The sequence below is a fragment of the Pelodiscus sinensis genome, chromosome 7 (assembly GCF_049634645.1).
Source record: "Pelodiscus sinensis isolate JC-2024 chromosome 7, ASM4963464v1, whole genome shotgun sequence".
Lineage (NCBI taxonomy): Eukaryota > Metazoa > Chordata > Testudines > Trionychidae > Pelodiscus > Pelodiscus sinensis.
Window position 1 is genome coordinate 71,459,059 of NC_134717.1, and position 20,673 is coordinate 71,479,731.

Sequence of the window (20,673 nt, forward strand, 5' to 3'; positions counted from 1 at the left end):
AACAATTTGCACCTTCTCTAAGTGCCCATTGTTTAGTTGGTTAAGTCACTAAGATGTGGAATAGTGATAGAAGTGTAGCCGTGTTAGTCTGGGGTAGCTAAAGCAAAATGCAGGACAATGTAGCACTTTAAAGACTAACAAGAGGGTTTATTAGATGATGAGCTTTCGCGGGCCAGACCCACTTCCTCAGATGTGGAAGGTAGCCTGCTAGCCAGCCAATATCTTTACTCGTATCTCTATGATGGGAATCGAACCTGCAAATGAAATTAAGTTCCAATCCTGCCCTGTGTATTTGGCTTGTGGAATTGGCCTGAAACAACACGGTGGCTTTGAGATCCATTAATAAGTGCCCAGGCAGGTAAAAGTGGAGGGGTAGGCGCTACAGGGAAGGGTGGGAGGAGTGGGGGAACTGGAGGGTGGGGGCTACAGGGAAAAGTTAGATGGGCAAGGGCTACAGGGAGGGGCGGGGGAACTGGAGGGGCGGGGGCTACAGGGAGGGGCGGGGGAACTGGAGGGGCGGGGGCTACAGGGAGGGGCGGGGGAACTGGAGGGGCGGGGGCTACAGGGAGGGGCGGGGGCTACAGGCCAGGCCGGCAGGCAGTGGCGGGCTGGCGCGCGGGCCCGAGCAGCGGCGAGTCTGTATTGGCCGGGCAGGAGCCGAGAGGGAGCCCCGAGACCGGCCGTAGCGGAGCAGCTGCGGGCGGGCGGGGGGGGGGGGGGGCTGGCTCCGCCCCCTGAAGCGCAGCCCGCGAGGGGCAGACGCGCCCCAGGGCCTTATCTCGCCTCGCCCCGCCCCGCCCCGCCCCAGCTCGCGCACTTGTGCGCAGCCGCCCCGTCCCGCTCAGCCTTATGTAACCCCGCCAAAGCCCGCCCCCCGCCTCGTGACTGCGCGCGGCCCCGCCGCCCTGCCCGCGCTCGCGCGCCCGAGTCATGGGGTGGGTGTGGGCGGGGGTGTGTTGAAGGTAGGGCCTGACGGTTCACGTCGCAAGGACGAGGCGGCATTCGGGGACGCTGATTGGCGGCGGGAGAGCGGCCGCTGCGCGCTGATTGGTGTGTTAGAGAGGGGGCGGGTCACGGCGCTGGCCGCAGTCGCGCGCCGCGAGGGTGACCGACCAGGATGGGGCGGTGAGGCAGCGGGGCCGAACATGGCGCGCAGCGGCCGGGTGCTGGGGAAAGTGCTCGCCGAGCGGCTGACGGCGCCGCACCGGAGCGTGCTCAGGTAGGCAGGGTCCTAGAGTCCGGCCGGTCGCGCGCCCGTGGGGCGGTAGAAAGCGGCGGGGGGGGGAGAGTCTCGCACTGCCCCCGCCTCCTCCTCCCACCGCCTGGGAACGGGGACCCTCCCTCGGGCGTGAGGTGCGGCCCCTGCTCGCTGCATCCGGCGCGGAGGGGCCACAATTCACGGCATTGGCATTCGCCGCGCCGTCAGTCGGCTCCAGAGTGAACGCGTCGGCGCCGCCCAGAGTAACTGCGCGCGCCTGTCGGAGCCTGCGGGCTGAGGATTTGGGGTCGAGGATCCCCGGGCTCTTGCCTGCTCAGGGGCGACACGCGGGTAGATCACCGAGGGGGCGATACCGTCACGGGGATATGGTGCAAACTTCACTGCGGGGCACGCTGGATCAGCGGAGGAAAGCGGGGAGGAGGCAGCGCCCTGCACGGTCTCTTCCTTCTCAGTTCCCGGACGGCTTAAGTAACGGAAAGGCAGTTCCTTTGCACACACACTACCTAGTGGGTATAGGCCTTAATCCTGAGACTTGCAATATAGATACATTCCTGTGTAAATGGGTAATTTTAGGAAATTGCATCTTTAGATTTGGTTCTACCTTAGCACTGTGTTCCTTATTCATAGTTAATTTAGCTGTGGCAACGTCTTTTGCTCTCCCCTTATTACTTTTGGAGTGCTAAAAACTTTTTGAAGCAAAATGCAGGACAATGTAGCACTTTAAAGACTAACAAGATGGTTTATTAGATGATGAGCTTTCGTGGGCCAGACCCACTTCCTCAGATCAAGTGGGTCTGGCCCACGAAAGCTCATCATCTAATAAACCATCTTGTTAATCTTTAAAGTGCTACATTGTCCTGCATTTTGCTTCAACTACCCCAGACTAACACGGCTACATTTCTATCAAAAACTTCTTGGGCTGTGTATGGTTCTTCCCTGTCTCTTTCTGCCCCAAGGCACAGCCTGGATAGTGCTTGTTCCCACTAACCCTCTAAGAGGCTGTTGACTTTAACCAATGAGGGAGATAATACATTGGATCCTATTTTGTGACTTGAAGGGCCGACTTTGTAACTTGTTTTAGTGTCTTTTGAAGATCAAGTCTGAAAGGAAATGTAAAGAATTAACAATTTACAAACTTTCACTCTCCCTTTTACCCAAGCATATATCATTTTGGGGTAAATTTCAAATATGTTTCAAGATTTGTCATGACATTTTAATAAATGCAAAGTTGATTAAGAGTCAAGAGCTACCCACTTTGTGTGTCGGCCAGTTGTGTTAAACCTAGTCTTTCAGTGATATAGGCAGATTATGTTTTCCTTCGTTTTCATCTGGAAAACAGAATGGATTCAGATTATTTCTCTGAGTGAAATTCAGCCTTCTTTATTAGGGAGCTGCAGGGGGTGTGCCTTTTATGTTAAGGGTGAAGTGTTGTATGGTTCCCCTCTCCCTCCCGCTTAAAACTGGTAATAAGTTTGGAATAGAAATCAGTTCATGATGTCATAAACAACATTCAGTTGTTTGACACAAGGACTGAACTAGAAATATGTAGGATCTTGCTCTTTTCCTCTGTGGAGGAGAAAAAACAATCATTTTATGACTTGTACACATTCAAATGAAATTTAATGTGGGCTGGGATATTAAAATAGTTAATCTTTGTTAAATAAAAGTAGCCCTTTAAAAATATTTAATGTGTATGGTTTTTGAGGACAAACTCCATTCCCAGAAACATGTCTAACACAGAAAAGTCTGTTATATAGAACCTTATTGGAAAACTACCTAATAATACTGGAATATGGTTATTATAACTTATTTTTTTAAATGTGGTACATAGGTGCATTTGATCCAGGTGTAAATTGTCTTAAAATGATGATGTGTTCAGGATTTTAAGTCAATCCTTGACCGGGAGACAAAGAATGATGGGGAGTGTATCTATTACTAATTTTTTATAAGTTCTGTTAATGATCTACCAAATGCTTAGCTATAGATCCATGCTATACCAATCTATATAAACTTGTCTTTGGTATATGCATATACAAGTGTTAAATACATACTTCTGCCTACCTATTAATATTCTAATAAATGTTGTGCTATTAATAAAAGAGGAGGAGACATTCAGACATACACTCTAATATAAAGCACTTTGGCCTGTGTTTTTTCCTTGTCACCTAGTGCAGAGAGGAGCACTGTGGAATGCTGCTCGATTTTGTGAAAAGATGCCTGTGGTATTTTAACACTGGGCAGCTGCTTACAACCCCTCCAATGTGAGTGCTTTGCTCTGCCTGTGTGTTGAGCACCAAACTAACTAATGTGGGAGACATTGACGTCCACCAGGTTATGGAATGAGATCAGCTTATGTTACATAGGATCGTAGGCCATAAAACAGCCAAAAGATGACGTTAATTTTATGAAATAGACATTTGAAATGCTATGAGCATGGTTATACTAGCACATCCTTAGTACTAATCTGACTTTTCTATCATTTCTTAAATCTCTCTCTTTTAGTACTTGAGTCTAATAAACTTTAATCTTAAAAAAACCTAGAGCTCTGTTTTAAATTTAATAAAAATCCTGGTATATAATTTGAGCATATTAGATACAGTAGTAACTTCTTGTTCTGTGAATAATCGTAGCCATCTGGTACCATAGTTGCCCTATGAGCAAAATAAGGCCTGGGCAAAATAAGGCTGGCGGGACAGATCCAGCCTGCCAAGCCATTGGATCTGGCCCGCGAATGCAGCGTGGAGCGTCAGGAAGACTCCCTGCTTGCCCCACCTCCTCCTGCACACCACTCAGAAAAGTTGTTGATGGGCCATTTGTGTTTCACCGCTGGGGCTAGGACAAAGGCTTCATGCTCTGCCCTTACCCCTAGCACAATCCCATTGGCTGATTTCTGGCCAATGGGAACTTCCTGTTTGAAGACCAGGCAGCGTGCAAAGCACCACTTCCCCCATCCTCTCCAGCTTTTATTCACAGATGCACATGACCTCTGCAGCCTGTGTGGGGACGGGGCAGGCAGAGAGCCTGCCTGAGAAACATGCTGGGCTGCTGGCTGGGAGTAACCTAGGTAAGCCTCCCAGTCAGAACCTATCTCTGGCACCCCAGCCTCTTCCTTCCCCCAACCTTCTGCCTCCCCCACTCCTGTCCCTCTACCCCATATAAGCCAAACCTTCTTCACCCTCTCCTGCACCTATATCCCCTCCCAGATGCTTCACCACAATTCCATGTCCTAGGTCACAACCCAAAACCCTCTATCCCCCCCTGCATCCCAGTCCTCTGCCACAGATCAGTCCCCTCCTACTTTAGGTCACAACACAAGTCTCTGTACCCCTTCCTACACCCTGTCCCAGGTTACAACGCCTTCCTGTCCTAGGTCACAGTTCAAACCCTTGCACTCCAATCCCTTGCCCCAGGCCACAAGCCCTTTCTGCCTCTTGCATCCCAGTCCTGAGACCCAGGTCATAACTGCCCCCTTTCTCAAATTTCTTCACAGACACAACATGCATCCCTTTACCCTAATCCCTTACCCCAAGCTCCCTTCTGCACTCAACCTCCATTCCAGACCCTGTGCCTCCTCCATTAATATCATGGAAGAGTGTGGCCCTTGACCACTTAAAAAAATCTTGGAGTAGCTTCCCATCAAAAATAATTGCTCGCTCCTGCCCTAGCATTGGGAGGTGAAGCAGTAAATGATTGTAACTAGATACAGTAAAACCTGTGCTATCCAGCACTTAACTATCCAGAAAACTTTAGAAAGTGGCAAATTTCTTAGGGCAGTGTTTCCCAAATAGTGCAAGGGTTCCATGAAAAAATTCGACTCCTCTGCCTCCTGCAGAGTCCGTAGGCAGCTCCCATTGGCTCTTTGCCGGCAGATGCGGGCTTCTGGCATTGCGCGGCTCTGGCCACTCAACCACCCACTGCAGCTGGCCCACCACCGCGCATGGTGCAGCCCCCTCGCCATCCCACAGGACTGCCTCTGTCCCACGGGGCCTCTGTCCCACGGGGCAGCTTTTACAATGGCCACTGCTGCTGGGAGGAGGAGGGGTGACCAGATCCGAGGCGCTGAGTAGCGGCTCTTGGACCTTGGCGTTTTTAAACTGCTGCCTGTGCAGAACTCTGTTCAGGCTCGGCTGTCCCCCCATCCCTCCCCCGCCCAGGGCGTGCTTGGGCTCTGCTGCCCCCCATGCACTGCCACTCTCTCTCCACCACACCCCTCCCCATCCTGCTGGGGAAGTGGCAGAGTTTGGTCTGGCGGAGAAGGTTGGGGTTTCTACACCATCCCCATTCCCTGCCAGTGGGAAGCCTGACCTGGTGCTGCATTCCTTGCTGCTTGGGAGGGGTGGGGGACTGAGCTCCCTCTCCCACCCCGAGAAACAAGAGCATGCTGCCTGGAGGCTTTCCCTACTGCAGCAGGGTGCCAGGCCAGGTAGGCGTCCCCCCTCATGCCCAGACCCTGCATCCAAATCCCCCTCACTCACTCCCCTCTCCCTGCCAAGACCCCATATTCCCAGCGTGCTCTGACATCCTGCCCCAAGACCCCTCCTGTACCCTCCCTCCTGGCCAGACACCCTGCCCCAAGCTGGGCTGGGCAGCTGGGACCCACAGATAACCGGAATTTTTAGATAACCGGAACACCTTAATCCCTGAGCATGCTGGATAACACAGGTTTTACTGTAATAGTAAAAAGTATACTAAGATTTGAAAGCTAGCTGTCCTATTGCTAGGGAGGGGTGAATGCAGGACTAGAAATGAAGTACTTCTGAATTCTGACATGAGCGCTGCTGCTATCTGCCCTCTGAGGCCCTGGATGAATCACTAATACTCTACATCTATTTTTCTATTTGAAAATTGGAGATATTCAGGGTTTGAAAATGGATGAATAATAAGCACTGTTTTATATAAGTAAATACTTTGCTACTATAAGTGACCTTGCAAGAGTTAAGAGCCTGCCTGATTCAGGAGAGTGTGTGTATATAAATATATATATATATATATATATATATATATATACACTAAATATGCTTAAGTCCCACTGGCATCAGTGGGGCTTGAGCACGTATTTAAGTGATATTTTATAAGGATGCTTTCCTGAATCAGGGCAAAAGACAGCACGTTCTTGTGATACGTTTTATTTTCAGATATAATCAAAATTATATAAATGGATGAAACAGTATTTCATATGAAACCTCACCAGGCTTTTAACCATGGAATTTCTTTTTATGTCTATCATACCATCTGCCTTGAATGGTATTAAAATTCTAAGCCAAACATTATCTGTCAGCAATTATTTCTCAAACATTGTTTTTATTTATTTTGTGTTGTGGTGTGTAACTTTTAGTATTGGGATTTGGAAACTGCAAATTAAGTCAAGCTGACCAATGGTTTTAAGTATTTTTACTGTAACACTACAGAAATAGAAATACACATTTATTTTTGACAAGGTACTATGCATAGTTAATAACTCTCATTTTTTTTAAATTGGTCTGTAGTTGAGAGGTCCGAGGTTTTCTGAGTGCATTGGCCAGATTCATAGAAATTGGGTATTGATATGGATTTATTAATTATTAATCTCTCTGGCACACTAAGATTGTTTCTATGTTACTCCTTGCAGCATCCTGCCCAAGGTACTGCTAAATTTTGAGATACAACTGCCCTAAAATCAAATAGATCTCACTCTCAAGGATTTTCAACATATTCAGCCTAACTTTCTGTTCCCTGAGTTCATATCAATACTCCTGATTGTATCTCCTATACAGTCTGTAGTAATTCCTTTGTGTCTTTGGTGGTTACAATTTTAAGTAGTTGTAGTCTATCATCTTATTTTATTACCTCATAATATATACATATTTTATCTTTGCAGACTCTGTGTTCTTCACTGTCTTCTGAATTCTCTCCCAGATTTGTTTACCATGTCAGCAGACAGAAATCCAGAACTAAATGCAAGTGTAGCCCTAGGGGTAGTTGTACAATCAGGGATTACTTACTGCAGTTCTTAGGGCTTAAGCATTTTTGTCATGATAGTTTTGAATGGAATTTAGCTATGCAAGTAGATATTTCTATTATATAAGCGCCTCTAAGCAGGGATTGTATTTAAAGAATGTTTGCAAAATGGCTTGTATAATTACAGCATTATTTGAGGTGAGTGCATAATGTGATGCTTCATGATGTATTGAATGTCTGCTCCATAAGTTTACACTGTTGGTTACTGTGGGAAATTAGTGTGTGTTTTGCTATCACAGGCCAGCAAAAGTTAATAGTTTCTTCCTTTAAATAGCTGACATTTTACACTTGGTTATCATAACTTGCTAGCCTTCAGTGCTTAAGGAGACTCGTCCATCAGTACGTTATGTAAAAAAACTTTCAGCTTATTGGGGAAGGTCAGTTCCATTTTTAACTCCTCATCCATATGACTGATTCTAAAGTTACAGCTCTGATTGTGATGTTAGAAATACGATTGAAATCCAAATAGTTATTCAAATATTACGGGAAGAGTAACCATTAATAGATAATAGTTGGCATCAGTGCATTAAAAAGATAGAGTTCTATCAAGACTATGAGGTTAACTGTTTAAAATACATATACTGCTTCTTAACAGTGGGAGTTCCCAACTCAAGCAGAGCTGCGAATTTAAGAGTGTAGATCAGGATGAGCAATAATTTTGGACCAGGGGCTACTTCAGAAAATTAAGTGGCCCTGGGCTGCCCTGGAAGGGGTGGGGTCTTAAGTGGAAGAGGCGGGGTCAGGGCACTTCTGTGCTTCTTTGCCCACAAACCCTGATTGGTCTGTGGGTGGAAGAGTGCATGAAGTCTTTGCTCCCACCCTCCCCAGAAAGAACCATCAGCTGTTTTAAACAGCTGGAGGTTCTCATTAGGTGCCCGTGCCCTTGGTGGTGAGAGGAGACACTGCACTCCACCCTCCTGCCCCCAGGTCCATCAGGGTCTGGGGGTGGGAGAGCATGCATAATCTTTCCACACCCTTTGTGCGCTTCCTTGTCCTCAGGTCCTGATCGACTTGGAGGTGGGGGGAGCACAAAGTCTCTGCCCTCTGGAGCGTGGCACTTAGTCAACTGTGAGGGTTGACTCAAGCGCTGCATGCTCCCCAGTCCCTAGGCCCGGATTAGCCTGGGGGCAGGGGAGCGTCAGGACCGCCACGGGTTGGATCTGGCCCGTGGAGGCCCTTTGGCCCACCCCAGGTGTAGAAAGATCTATAAATATGTGGTGGTTCACATTTACAAACTGAAATATGCTTTGTATTTGTCCATAATCTTAAATGTATTGACAGAATACAGATATGACCTTTAAAATTTCTTACATATTTCTGAAAAGTAAATGGTGAGGTTTTATTTCTGAAAACACTTGAGTTCAAGATTTATATATGATTATCCTAACTCTTTCAGGAGAAACAAAGGTCTAAAGCGGAATAAGTAATGTAGTTTCCTCTCCAAAAGACCATGCAGCCAGGAATTTGTTTTTAAGAGAAGTAAGAGGAGAGGGGGGGAAAAAAACATTTCTTATGATCTGAAACATAAAAATATGACTGTATTAGTAATGGAATTCACTGTGTATACCAGAGTCCTAACTTATTTTTCTGTTCACATATTGAGACTGGGACTAAGTATTAGAAGAGACTGCTGGATACTACTTATATGTTAGCAGGAAATGCTGTTCTGCAAGTCATATTCATGAACTCAGTTTACTGTATGGCTTCAGACTGACTTGAAGCCAAGTCTTGAGGGAAGGCCTTTGTATTGTACTGTGTGCCAATTTTTTCCCTGTGACTGAGCTATTTTTAGTTTTGCCAAAGGCAAAAAAGGTTAACATTGCATCTTGAACAGCTTACAGACTGTTATTAAGCTCATTTTCACATCTGAATAAAAAATAAATTCAGCATTAAGGTCAAACAAATTGCCTATATGTCTCACTCCAGCGTATACAGCATTGTAGCATATTGGTCTCAGGATATTAGAGAGAGATGGTGGGTAAGATATATTTTATTGTACCTTACTTGCCCTGTCTGCACTGAGGTTAGACATTTAAATTTTGTTTTGTTAATCCAAAACACATTATAATAAAATATTTTCACAATTGCAGGCACTTGGCTTCCTGTGGTATTCTGGTGAGCAGAATTCCTCCAGTGCAAGGATCTGTCACAAACCATACCTTCGCAAGAAGAACTTTCTTCAACATTGCTGCACCATTTGTAAACAAAAGAAAAGAATATTCTGAGAGAAGAATTATAGGGTTTGTATAGTAGAACTACGGAAATAGATTTATAAATGACTGTGTGCATTTAGTGTTCATGAATTGTTGTAGATAACCAGAAATACTAGAAATTCAAAGATTGTGATGATTAATGATTTTAAAGGAGACTGACTTTCTAGAATGTGTAAAGCACCTCTCCCCTTAAAATCAGGTTCCTTTTTAATTGTCTCAAATTTAATATAAAAAAAATAAGACACTAAAATCACTAGCCAGTTTTGAAGGGATTAGTCTGATTATTGTGTTGTCCAGAAATTAAACTCACACTCAAAATAAATACATACATAAAATGCTACTCCTTCTGGTGAAAAGAATGCCGTAACCATTTAATCTGCTTCTGTGGAAAACAAATTCTTGCAAAATATCCAAGTTATGAACTCAACTAGTTTTTCCTAATTTGCTCCAAGTATATGCTAATACAGTAAAACTCTGATGGTCCGGCACTCCTGATGGTCCGGTACCATCAGGAACCCGGAAGTGCTCTGGGCAGCTGGACCATTGGAGCTGCTCTGCCCCCAGCTTCCCCGATTCAGCCGCTGCTAAAACTGACCAGTGGCTGAATCGGGGAAGCTGGCGGCAGAGCAGCTGGAGTACTCCCGGGTAGGTCCCGTAGGGCAGCCCGGCAGCACCCCAGCTGTCCCCGATTCAGCTGCTGCTGAAACTGACCAGCGGCTGACTCCAGGAAGCCCGAGGCAGAGCTTCCTGGAGTCAGCCGCTGATCAGTATCAGCAGCAGCTGACTTGGGGACACCTGGGGCAGAGAAGCTGAGGTGCTGCCGGGTTGGTCCAGTAGCGCCGAGTGGCGGCGCTACAGGACCAACCCGGCAGCACTCCAGCTGCTCTGCTGCAGGCGTCCCAGATTCAGCCGCTGCTGAAACTGACCAGTAGCGGCTGAAGCAGGGACGCCTGGGGCAGAGCTGGACTATTGGAAGGGGAGGCTATGAGGGGTCTGGGGTGGCATCCCCCCACCCCACCGCAGACCCCTCATAGCCCCCCCCCTTCCAATAGTCTGGCATATCTGATAATCCGGCACCCCCTGGGTCCTAAAGGTGCCGGATTATCGGAAGTTTACTGTACTTTGCACTTACATTGCACCCTTCATTTGAAGTTTTTAAGAGTTTTTTAAATTGCTATTGGGGCTGTGGAGAAGATGCATTATCCTTGTTTTATATATGGGGAAACAAAAGCACAGAGTTAGAGCTCAGGGTGAAATCTGTCCCCATTGAAGTCAACAGCAAATCCCGTTGATCTTAATACAGCCAGTATTTCATGCCTGAGTTCTTGGCCTCCCAGTCACATGTTCTGGATATTAGCTGCATTTGTTTCCTTTTCAAACTCTGCCTTGGAAGAAATGGCATAGCCAGCCTTGAATTTCAGTGAACTATGTGTGTATGACTCTTAAAGCTTGAGCCCAGCCTCTGCCTCTCCCCCCCCCCCCCACCTTAGAAGGGAGCCCACATTGGCACTACAGCAGGGCTGGGCAAAATGATCCGGCTTGTGGAGGCAGCAAGGAGCCCACAGGCAGACTCCCCTGCTTGCTCTGCCCCCACACGCTGCTCAGAAAAGTGGCTGTGGGGCCATTTGTGTTTCACAAACTGGGAGGGGAGGGAGAAGTGGTGCTACACGGCTGCTCTTGCCCCCAGCACAATCCCATTGGCTGGCTTCTGGCCAATGGAAGCTGCCTGTTTCCAAGAGCAGGCAGTGCAAAGCACTATTTTCCCCTTTCTCTTCAGGCTTAGGGCACGTCTAGGCTACGATTTACTTTTGAAAAGATGCAAATTTGGCGGGAATTTGCATATTATCTTCTGATCGCTTTTCTGAACAAGCAGTCTAGATGTGATTCTTTCAAAAAACAAAAGAAAACAAAAAACAAACAAACACTTTTTTCAAAAGAACCGGTAAATCTCCATTTTTGAGGGTTTTTTTGTTCGAAAGAACCACATCTACACTGCTTGCTTTTTTGGGGGGAAAAAACTCTTTTGAAAAAGCGATTGGAAGAAGATATGCAAATTCCCGCTGAATTTGCCTATCTTCTTTCGAAATTAAAACATAGTCTAGACGTGCCCTTAGTCACCAACACACATGGTTCTGCAGCCTGTGCGGGGAGAAGGGCAGGCTCCTTGCCTGAGAAATATGCTGGGCTGCTGGCCTGGAATCTCAGTGGTAAGTCTCCTCACCAGAGCTTGCCTCTGGCACTCCTGCCTCTCCCTCCCTTTCCCCCTAAGCTCTCTGTGCCCCTACCCCACATAACTCACACTCTCTGGCCCCCCTTCCTGAGCCTACATCCCCTCTCAGACCCTACACTCTAATCTTCTGCCCCAGATCACAGCCCCCTGCTGCCCTAGGTCACAATCCAAACCCCTGCACTGTAATCCCCTGCCCTAGATCTCAGTCCAAACTCCTTCACCCAAACTGAGTGGCTTCCAACCCCAAAAAAGTTCCCCACCTCTGCCATAAATAAAGACAATGTTGAAACCTTTTGTGTTGGACATACTATTTTACTTTCATTAAAAATGAAGCCTGGCCAACAAGCTCCCAGTTGGGGCCCAGACTCCATCTGGCCCCAGCATCCTAATACTCCTGCACCCCCCCCCCCCCAACAACCCTGAGCCCCTCACACTCTTGCATTCCTAGACTCCTGTACCCCCCACATCGCCAGTTCCCTGCCATAACACTCGTGCCGCCCACACATACCCCAACCCTGTGTCCTGAGTCCATCATACCCCAACCCCTGCCGTGAGCCTCTCATACAGCCCAACCCAGTTTCCTGCACCCCTAAATCCCCAACCCCCTGCCATAAGGGTGACAGAAGACATGCATGCATGAAGCTGGATTTGACTAGTTATGATGTAAAACTTCAAAGAACTGCGTGGAAAGATGCAGCATCAGAAGTCCCATTAAATGAAGTCTGTGAGTACAATGTTTCATGTATGCATTAATCATTATGTTGATTTGTTGATCACTTGTTCTGAATTTTGATGTAGTTTGGCTCCTTGGTTTGAAAAGGTTACCAACCCCCGTCCTAGTTAGAATACTATAAATTTTGGTCTCTTGGTACTAAGGAGTGTTGGCCACAATCCAGATGTTTCTCACTTGCAGGTTTTTTTAAAATTTTTTTGCCAATGTGATTTTATTGCTGGATCCATAAATTTTCATTTTTGACATATTTAAAGATGGAATTAAAATGATTTTTAAACATGGAGTTATTTTTAAATCAGTGGCCCCCAAAATGTGAGGATCACTCCCCCCATACACTGGGAGTGGGGTTGGAGTGGGCCAGATATGGACAGAGGCTGCAGTTGGGGCCGGGAATGGGGCTGTCACCAGGTGTGGCTCTGCTCCCAGCCTCATCCCCAGGCCAGGAATGAAGCTGCAGCCAGTGGTTAAGGCTGGAGGTGGGGCCAAGTGGGGGGTGGGAGTCTGAGACTTGGCTGATGGTGGGACTGGAGCAGAGCTGGGGGCAGGGAGCGCCTGGCTAGCATTCCCTGGCCCCATGGGAGCTGACCCAGGCCCTGACCCAGTCTCTCAGACATTCCTGGGGGGTGCATCCCACCGTTTGGGGAGCTCTGTTTTAAATTGGTAGAATTCATTAAAAAAGCCTTTAATATTACAATTAAAGTGAACAGGATATTTTACTTCAAGCACCGGAGTTCAGGATCTCTCTCTTCTCAATTTGATGACTGACATTGGGACACTTGAAGAAGAAAAAGGGCTGCATGTTCTATTTGCTGTAATTATTTGTCACGTCACCAATTGTTTTAGGAGAAAAATCAAGGTCAGATTTTTTTTTCCAAATACTTCTTAAAATGTTTTAATCTTTAATTTAAACCCATCATCATCCTTTTTTTAGGATCCAACCCTGAAAAATGCTGTGCATTTTGGAATTCAGGGTATTCTAGGAGGAGCTCAGCACTTTGTGGGTATGGGCAGTTCTCACTTAACTTGTACTAAACCACCATAAATGTAATCAAGACTTCAAACAAATAAAAGTGCCCATCAGCGTTCCCTCTAATCTTTTCTAGTCCATGTGCAGAATAAATTTTATGTGCACTGAAGCATGTGCTAATGTGACCCACTCCCATCATTAGAAACAAACAACCTAGCTGCCTGCGCTCTGCTAATCAGCGGGGTGGCATTTAAATCTCTCTGAGTGGCACACAGACACACAGTTTACAGAAAATACTGATGTCTATGCCCCCCCCCCCCAAGGAATTTGTTCTGTGAAGTTTAAACAGGAGGTTTGAGGGAAGACCACAAAATGTGGGACACAGGATGAGGGTGATTTAAGGACAAGGGCTGATGGAATAAGATAATGGAATTGCTGAGGTAATTGATGGGTGTATATTGAAGGTTAAACTAGGCAGTACATGGCATGCTAAAAGATTTAAGAAATTAAGGATACAGATATGGGACTGAGTAAGGGTTTTCCTTTTATAATTAGGAATAATAGGGAAAGGAGACAGCTAAGGAGAGCGGTTAAAGACAAAACAGGAGGGAGAAAGAAAAAAGAAAGAGGAGTTATGGGTTGAGGAGTTAGGGCAGGTAGGAGTTATGGGTTGAGGAGTTAGGGGCAGGTAGAAGTAAATAGACTACAGGAGCAGCAGTTGGAGGATTCTTAATTAGGTCTGTTGTTTTCCAGAAACTCTTGGAAATGAAAATCTGTCCATTTGAAGAATTAAGGAGTTGAATATGTAGCTAAACATATACAATGTAACCTACCATGGGCTATATTTTTAAGTACCACTTGGAGCAAAGTGTGACTTTCAAAGGGTCATAACTGGGTAAACCAAAACCAGTTTCGTTCAAAAGTCTCTGAGGCCATGTCACGGGGTCACCGGTCCGGGCCGCCGCCCCTCCTATTTGCCACTAGACCGCGCCCAATGTACCCCTTGGTTCTGGCCCTCTGGGCGGAGTGGGGGGTCCGGGCCCGCCCTCTCTCCGGACCCCGACCCAGGGCCCTGACACTGAGAGGCGCCCTCTCAGTGGTAGCAGGGGGGGCTGGTACCCCAAAACACCCCCGCTCCCGGGTTCCATAGCCCGCCCTGGGTCTTGCTCCACTCCGCCGGCCCTCACTCTGTCGGTTCCCCGCTGGCCTCTGCGGGTCCCCAGCCGCCTTCGCTGCCTCCTTGCCTGGCTTCCGCGGCTCCTTTCTCCCTCTCCTCGGCTCCTGCTCCTGCTGGTCCCGCCGCCGCTGGTTCTGGCGCTGCTGGTCCCGCCGCCGCTGGCTCTGGCGCCGCTGGTTCTGTCGCCGCTGGTCCCGCCGCCGCTGCTGGTTCTGCCGGTCCCGCCGGTTCCGCCCCCCTTACCCCGGCCTCTCCGGCTCCTTTTATTCCCCTCCTTTCTGCCTTCCCTGGCGTCGCTCCTCTGACGTCATCACCGGCGCGCCCCGGCGCTGCGTGATGACGCGTCCCTCCACCCCCGCTCGGGCCTGCCGCGCTGATTGCTTGCTCCGTGGCGGCCCCGTTCGTCTCGCCCGAGTGACGGGGTTGCTCCACCCCGTCACACATGTCTACATTAGGCGATTATTTTGTTCGACTACATTAGGCGATTACTAAGTTCGACTTCTGGGCACCCAAATTTACAAATTCAAAGTTCCACGCCCTTACTATGGGGAAGAATCAAATGTAGTCAGAAGTAGTGCGTTCACATTAACAGAGCCTGCCTTGGACTCAAGAGCCCCAGGAAGCACTCTGGGGAGTGTGTCAGGACAGTGGATACTTCCGGTGTCCGCTTGGTCCGGAAAACTGACGGGTGCTTCTAGGAGCTCCTCTCCATGCCCATGTGACACTCCTTCACTCTCACCTCTGGAGACAGAAAAGGGACGCAGTAGGCACATGCTTTGTTGTGCTCTGGTTACCCATGTGGATGCCATAGCACTGTGACCATGGAGACAGAGCTTCTGCAAAGTAGTACCATACTCTTGGCTCTTGTGCTGCGCTTCATGGTTCAGTACGTCAGCAGTGCTTGCATGTTGCTCCACCAGGAACTAGACCACGATGAGGAGCACGAACCCCAGCATGGCCTGCAGGTGCTGCTCAGCCAAGTCCTGGTGCTCTTGCTATCCTGCTACTATGCATGCCTCTCAATCCCCTGGACACAGTGGAATGCTGCTTTTGGCAGAAGGAGACCAGTTCGGACTGGTGGGACTGCATCGTCATGCAGGGATGGGACGCTCAGCAGTAGCTGTACAATTTCCACATGTGCAAGACTGCCTTCCTCAAACTCTGCAAGTGGCTCATCCTTACCCTGAGGCAACAGGATACCTGACTGAGACCCGGCATCCCTGTGCAGAAGTGTGTGGCCATTGCCCTCTGAGAGCTTGCTACACCGGACAGCTACTGCTTAGTCGGGAATCAGTTTGGGGGAAGGGAAATCCACAGTCTGGGCTGTGCTTGTACAAGTAGCTAAAGCCATCAACCATGTCCTGCTACAAAAGATCGTTGCTCTGGGCAACGTGGACAGCATCGTGGATGACTTTTCCAACATGGACTTCCCCATCTGCAGGGGGGCCATAGACGGAACACACATCTGCATCCTGACTCCCGACCACCAGGCCTTGGAGTACAACCACAAGGGGTACTTTATGGTGCTGCAGGCGCTCATGAATCACAAGGGACACTTCGCTGACCTCAATGTCGGATAGTCAGGAAAGGTGCATGATGCCCACATGTTTCAGAACTCATGTCTCTTCAGAAAGATGCATGACGGTACTTTTTTCTCCCAATGGACAATCAGAGACAGAGGAGGATATGCCTCCTTTTTTGAGGCATAAGGATCTTGCGCAAAAGGGGGTTTTTGTATGAAAAGGAAACGTCCACGATGCATGTTTTTGCACAAAAACCTCTTACACAAAAATGCATCAGAAGAGATTATGCAAATGAAGTGCAAGAAAATGCTAATCAGTGCTTCATTTGCATTGCCGTTTCCGGCAAAACCCATAGTGTTAGACATAGCCTCATAGTTGTATCTGTTTTTCTAATAATACAGTTTCTTCAAATAGGGTGTATATTTTAAAAGCATGTGGATTTGCAAAACATGCTAATGTGGCTGATTTGCTAAAGAGTGGAATGAAAAGATACAAATCTACAGAATTACAGAATCTGTAGAATTTATTACAGTTTTACTTGTCTAAACTAGAGGTATAAAATCTGTTTTGTGGAAATCACTTGCACAGTATTTAAAGAGTCTTAATAACAGGAAAAATGTTAATAACAGGAAATGCATTTCCCCCAAGCTACTTATATCCTTGTTTGACCATTTATATCTATAAATATTTACCATGGACTAAAACTTTGCATATGGATCAGAATCAGTAACAATTCTGTTCTGCATTTACTTCATTAGAAAATTACTTCAAGACCAAACAAATCTAGAATTTCCATCTTCCTTTCTTCTTAAGGCTTTGAATGAGATTCTGATTTATCAAAAAGTTGGAGGGGGATTTTTTTTAAGTCCAGCATCTTAACCTAATAGCTTCTTTTAGCGTTTATTATTATTATTATTATTATTATTTATTATTAAGTCAATTGGATACAGAAGTTGCTTAGGGCCCCCCCCCCACCCAAATTTAAATGGTTTCCATTTAAAAGGTTTCCTCCTCTTCTAAAATTTAGTGCCAACAATGTTTAACAATTGCATATGCAGACAGCTTGAAACGAGCTTTCAGCTTTTTTTATTAATTTTTTTTCAAGTAATACTGAGTAACTTGGCTCCAATCCTGCAAACACTTACGGGTATAAGGGACTAGTCATATGTATGAAATTAAAAATTACTCATTTGTGTGTTTGTAGGATTGGGACCTTAGTCTCGAAAACAAGGGACTAATAACAGCAGCTTGACAGAACAGATGGTGGGTAAATGCTATGCTAGCTTCCCCACCTAGCTTTACCAATATATCTCATCCCAACGTGTGGTACCTTGTCTGTTCCAATGTTGTGCTTTCTTTGGGCAAATACTGATTTGTGCCAAACTGCTTTACAATTCTTTATTAAGTTTTAATAGGTTAAATTACCTATACCTTTTTTTAGAATAGCTATATTGTCTTCATTTGATAGAATCACAAAAAGATACAAAATTATATGATTTTTAGAATGGAAATGTTCTTCATTTAGCTTTTTACACAATGTAGTCACCATTTGTATAAATTACCATTAAAATATTAAAAGTATGCTAAGGCTGTAAATTCAAGAACTCAAGTATGTTTGGAAATATCAGAATTGCCCACATAACTTACAGTAGCGCAGAAGCTTTTATATTTACATTAATACAGTTTATAACTGGTAACAACAACATGTTTCTATTTCCAGATATTCCATGCAGGAAATGTATGAAGTCGTAGCTGTTGTGGAGGACTACAAACTCTTTGTTCCTTGGTGTAAAAAGTCAGATATAATATCCAAACGTTCTGGATACTGCAAAGCCCACTTAGAAATAGGATTTCCTCCTGTGGTAGAGAAATATACATCCGTTGTTACCCTAGTGAGACCTCACTTGGTTAAGGTAATTCTTATTCTGTGTATTTCTTTTACGTAACATTTCCTAATAGCTGCTTGAATAAAATTAATACTTTAAAGAAAATAGGAAACATGACTTCAAAACACAATTCTAAATTTATTCAGAAAGGTGCTTGGAGTAGTTTTTGAAAGACTCTCTGGCTACGTCTACACTGGCCCCTTTTCCGGAAGGGGCATGTTAATTTCAGAAGCCGTAATAGGGAAATCCGCGGGGGATTTAAATATCCCCCCGCGGCATTTAAATAAAAATGTCCGCCGCTTTTTTCCGGCTTTTAAAAAAGCCGGAAAAGAGCGTCTACACTGGCCCCGATCCTCCGGAAAAAAAGCCCTTTTCCGGAGGATCTTATTCCTACTTCAAAGTAGGAATAAGACCCGCCAGTGTAGACGCTCTTTTCCGGCTTTTTTAAAAGCCGGAAAAAAGCGGCGGACATTTTTATTTAAATGCCGCGGGGGATATTTAAATCCCCCGCGGATTTCCCTACGACGACTGGTGAAATTTACATGCCCCTTCCGGAAAAGGGGCCAGTGTAGACGAGCCCTCTGTGTGTAGCTTTTGTTTGAGACTTAATTACAGTTGAGGGATATTAAACATCTAAGTTGCAAAGCAGAAAAATCTTTGATTTATTCTTTTTAATATGTGAGAAATAACCAGATATTTATATGATATATGTAATATCTCAATTCCTGGTTTTCTTCATTATAAGGTATATTTCTTATATAACCCTCTTTAAACCTAAAATTAATTTTGACTTGCCCGCTCCTCAAAGAAAAAGGGGTGTGATGCTTCAGACACTTCAGCAATCTGACATCACTCTCTTCCAGTATTCATGACTTGAGCCTTTCCAGACAGATAGGCCAGATCATTTAAGTCCTTTAATGGGTGAAGCCTTATTTGGTAGAAAGACTGATGAAAGATGGATCTACTGCTCTGTCTTTCAGGTTAAATTGGTCAGAAGAGAAGGGACTATGCTACATCTTTTAAGTTCCAGAGACAATAACTTTCATCTGCTTCCTTTTACCCCTCGCAATAAGCTTTAACCATAGCAGTAACAAAAAAGGCAGAATAAAAGGAAAACATTTTAAGCAGAGGTCTGGCACTTCTGCTGCTCTTTTGTCTTCTACACTAGCTTAGGTTCAAATCTAAGAGTTGTTGGCAACCAGAATTCCCTCTAAGATTTTCCATCCATGAGTGAAGTGAGTTTTGTCTTGTGCACCAATATTGAGTTCGTGTGTGTGTATTCGGATGTGTGCCACTGTGGCACCCAAGTTTTATACACCTCTTCCTTTTGCTGCCATGTCTCTCATCCTCCCCTTGCCCCATCTGCTCCCCTGGTGCCTGCTGCTGCTCCCCACTTACTCTCCTTTGCTATCCTGGCTCCTGCCCTTCTCACTCCCCTCAGCCCTCTTGGGACTTGCCCCGTTTCCCCATCCTCTCTGACCCTTGCACTTGCCCTTCCTTCCTGTGCCAAGCCCTCCTCTATCTCCCCTCCCCATCGCTTCTCCTAACACCTCCCTCTACCCACCTGCCCTGCCTCTCTCTTCTACCCTCTGGTGCCCATCCCTTCCCTCCTCTCCCCTCCCCATGTCTGCCCTTCTGCTTCACCCCCACAATCCCCCTGACACCTGCACCTTACCTGACCCCCTGCATCCTCCTGGTGTCTTCCCCTTCCCTCACTGCCCCTGCCCTCCCAACACCTGCTCCGCCTTGCCCTTTTCCTCCCTGGTGCCTACCCTTCACCAGCCTCTGCCCCAGTTCTTCTCACACTCTTTTGCACCCTCACACATGACTTTCTCCAACCCCTTCCTTTCTCATGCCCACCCCTCCTTTCAACCCCTCTTCTCCCAGCACCCACTCCTCTCCTCTCCTCTCCTCTCCTCTCCTCTCCTCTCCTCTCCTAGCATCACCCTGTCCCCTCAGGCTGCGTGGTGGCTGCCCAGCTGCTCCTGGGGTGGGCAGTCACCCACCATGCGGCCACAGCCCTGCCCACAGAGCTGCTGGGACTGCAGCTGCATGGCTCTGCTGAGGAGGTGGGCAGGAATGAAATCCTTGGTGCAAGCCCACGCAGGTGTGGCCCTTACAGGGAACCCTGCTTGGAACCCTAATCTCCAGTTCTTTTACACATTTCCGTCTTGCACCTTTCCTTCACTTTGTGACATCTAGTCCATTTTCTTGCAGCATGGAGTAGGATTAACACTGATAGCCGGTGTCAAAGATAATTGGTCAGATACTCAGTCAAATTCTACACTTTCTCCCATCTTCATTCTTTCTGGTAACTTCCCATTTCAAACACTGCTCAGAGCAGAAATGGATTTTTTCAATATGGGAAATTAAAATACCAAGGCTGTACAGTGGAAGAAGGGCCTTGTTTTAAGGAATTTTCTCATTCGGGTCAGAGGGGTGGGGGGGAGGAGGAGAGAAAGGGGTTCTTTCTCATCGACCTGAGACAGTTGAACAGTTACAGTAAAAATTCAGGATTCACATACTGACTGGACTCTGTCCTTACCATTTTCCTACATGGAGCATGGAGTGGCTCTTGACCTAACTGTGAATGTAGGTATCAGGCTGCTCGTCAACTATGTCTTTGCTTTTAGCTCACCTTAAAAGAACATATCTTGTCTTGGAGAAGACTAGAATATTTCACCTCTAATGGTGGTGGGGAGAGAAATCTTTCTTTGGTATTAGGTCT

General features: G+C 46.6%; 1 protein-coding gene across 2 annotated transcripts in view; it reads left to right on the forward strand.

Moving 5' to 3' along the window:
* Positions 1-1,063: 1,063 nt before the first annotated feature.
* Positions 1,064-20,673, forward strand: part of COQ10B (coenzyme Q10B) — a 32,467-nt gene continuing 12,857 nt past the window's right edge. Inside the window, exons 1-4 of one of the 2 annotated variants that reach the window (XM_075934252.1) lie at positions 1,107-1,219; positions 3,389-3,480; positions 9,307-9,456; positions 17,780-17,972. In XM_075934252.1, the coding sequence (XP_075790367.1) occupies positions 3,410-3,480; positions 9,307-9,456; positions 17,780-17,972 (414 nt within the window). In that variant the 5' untranslated portion in view covers positions 1,107-1,219; positions 3,389-3,409. Of the gene's footprint in view, positions 1,220-3,388; positions 3,481-9,306; positions 9,457-17,779; positions 17,973-20,673 lie in introns of both variants that reach the window. The other variant, XM_075934251.1, reaches the window with a different exon arrangement.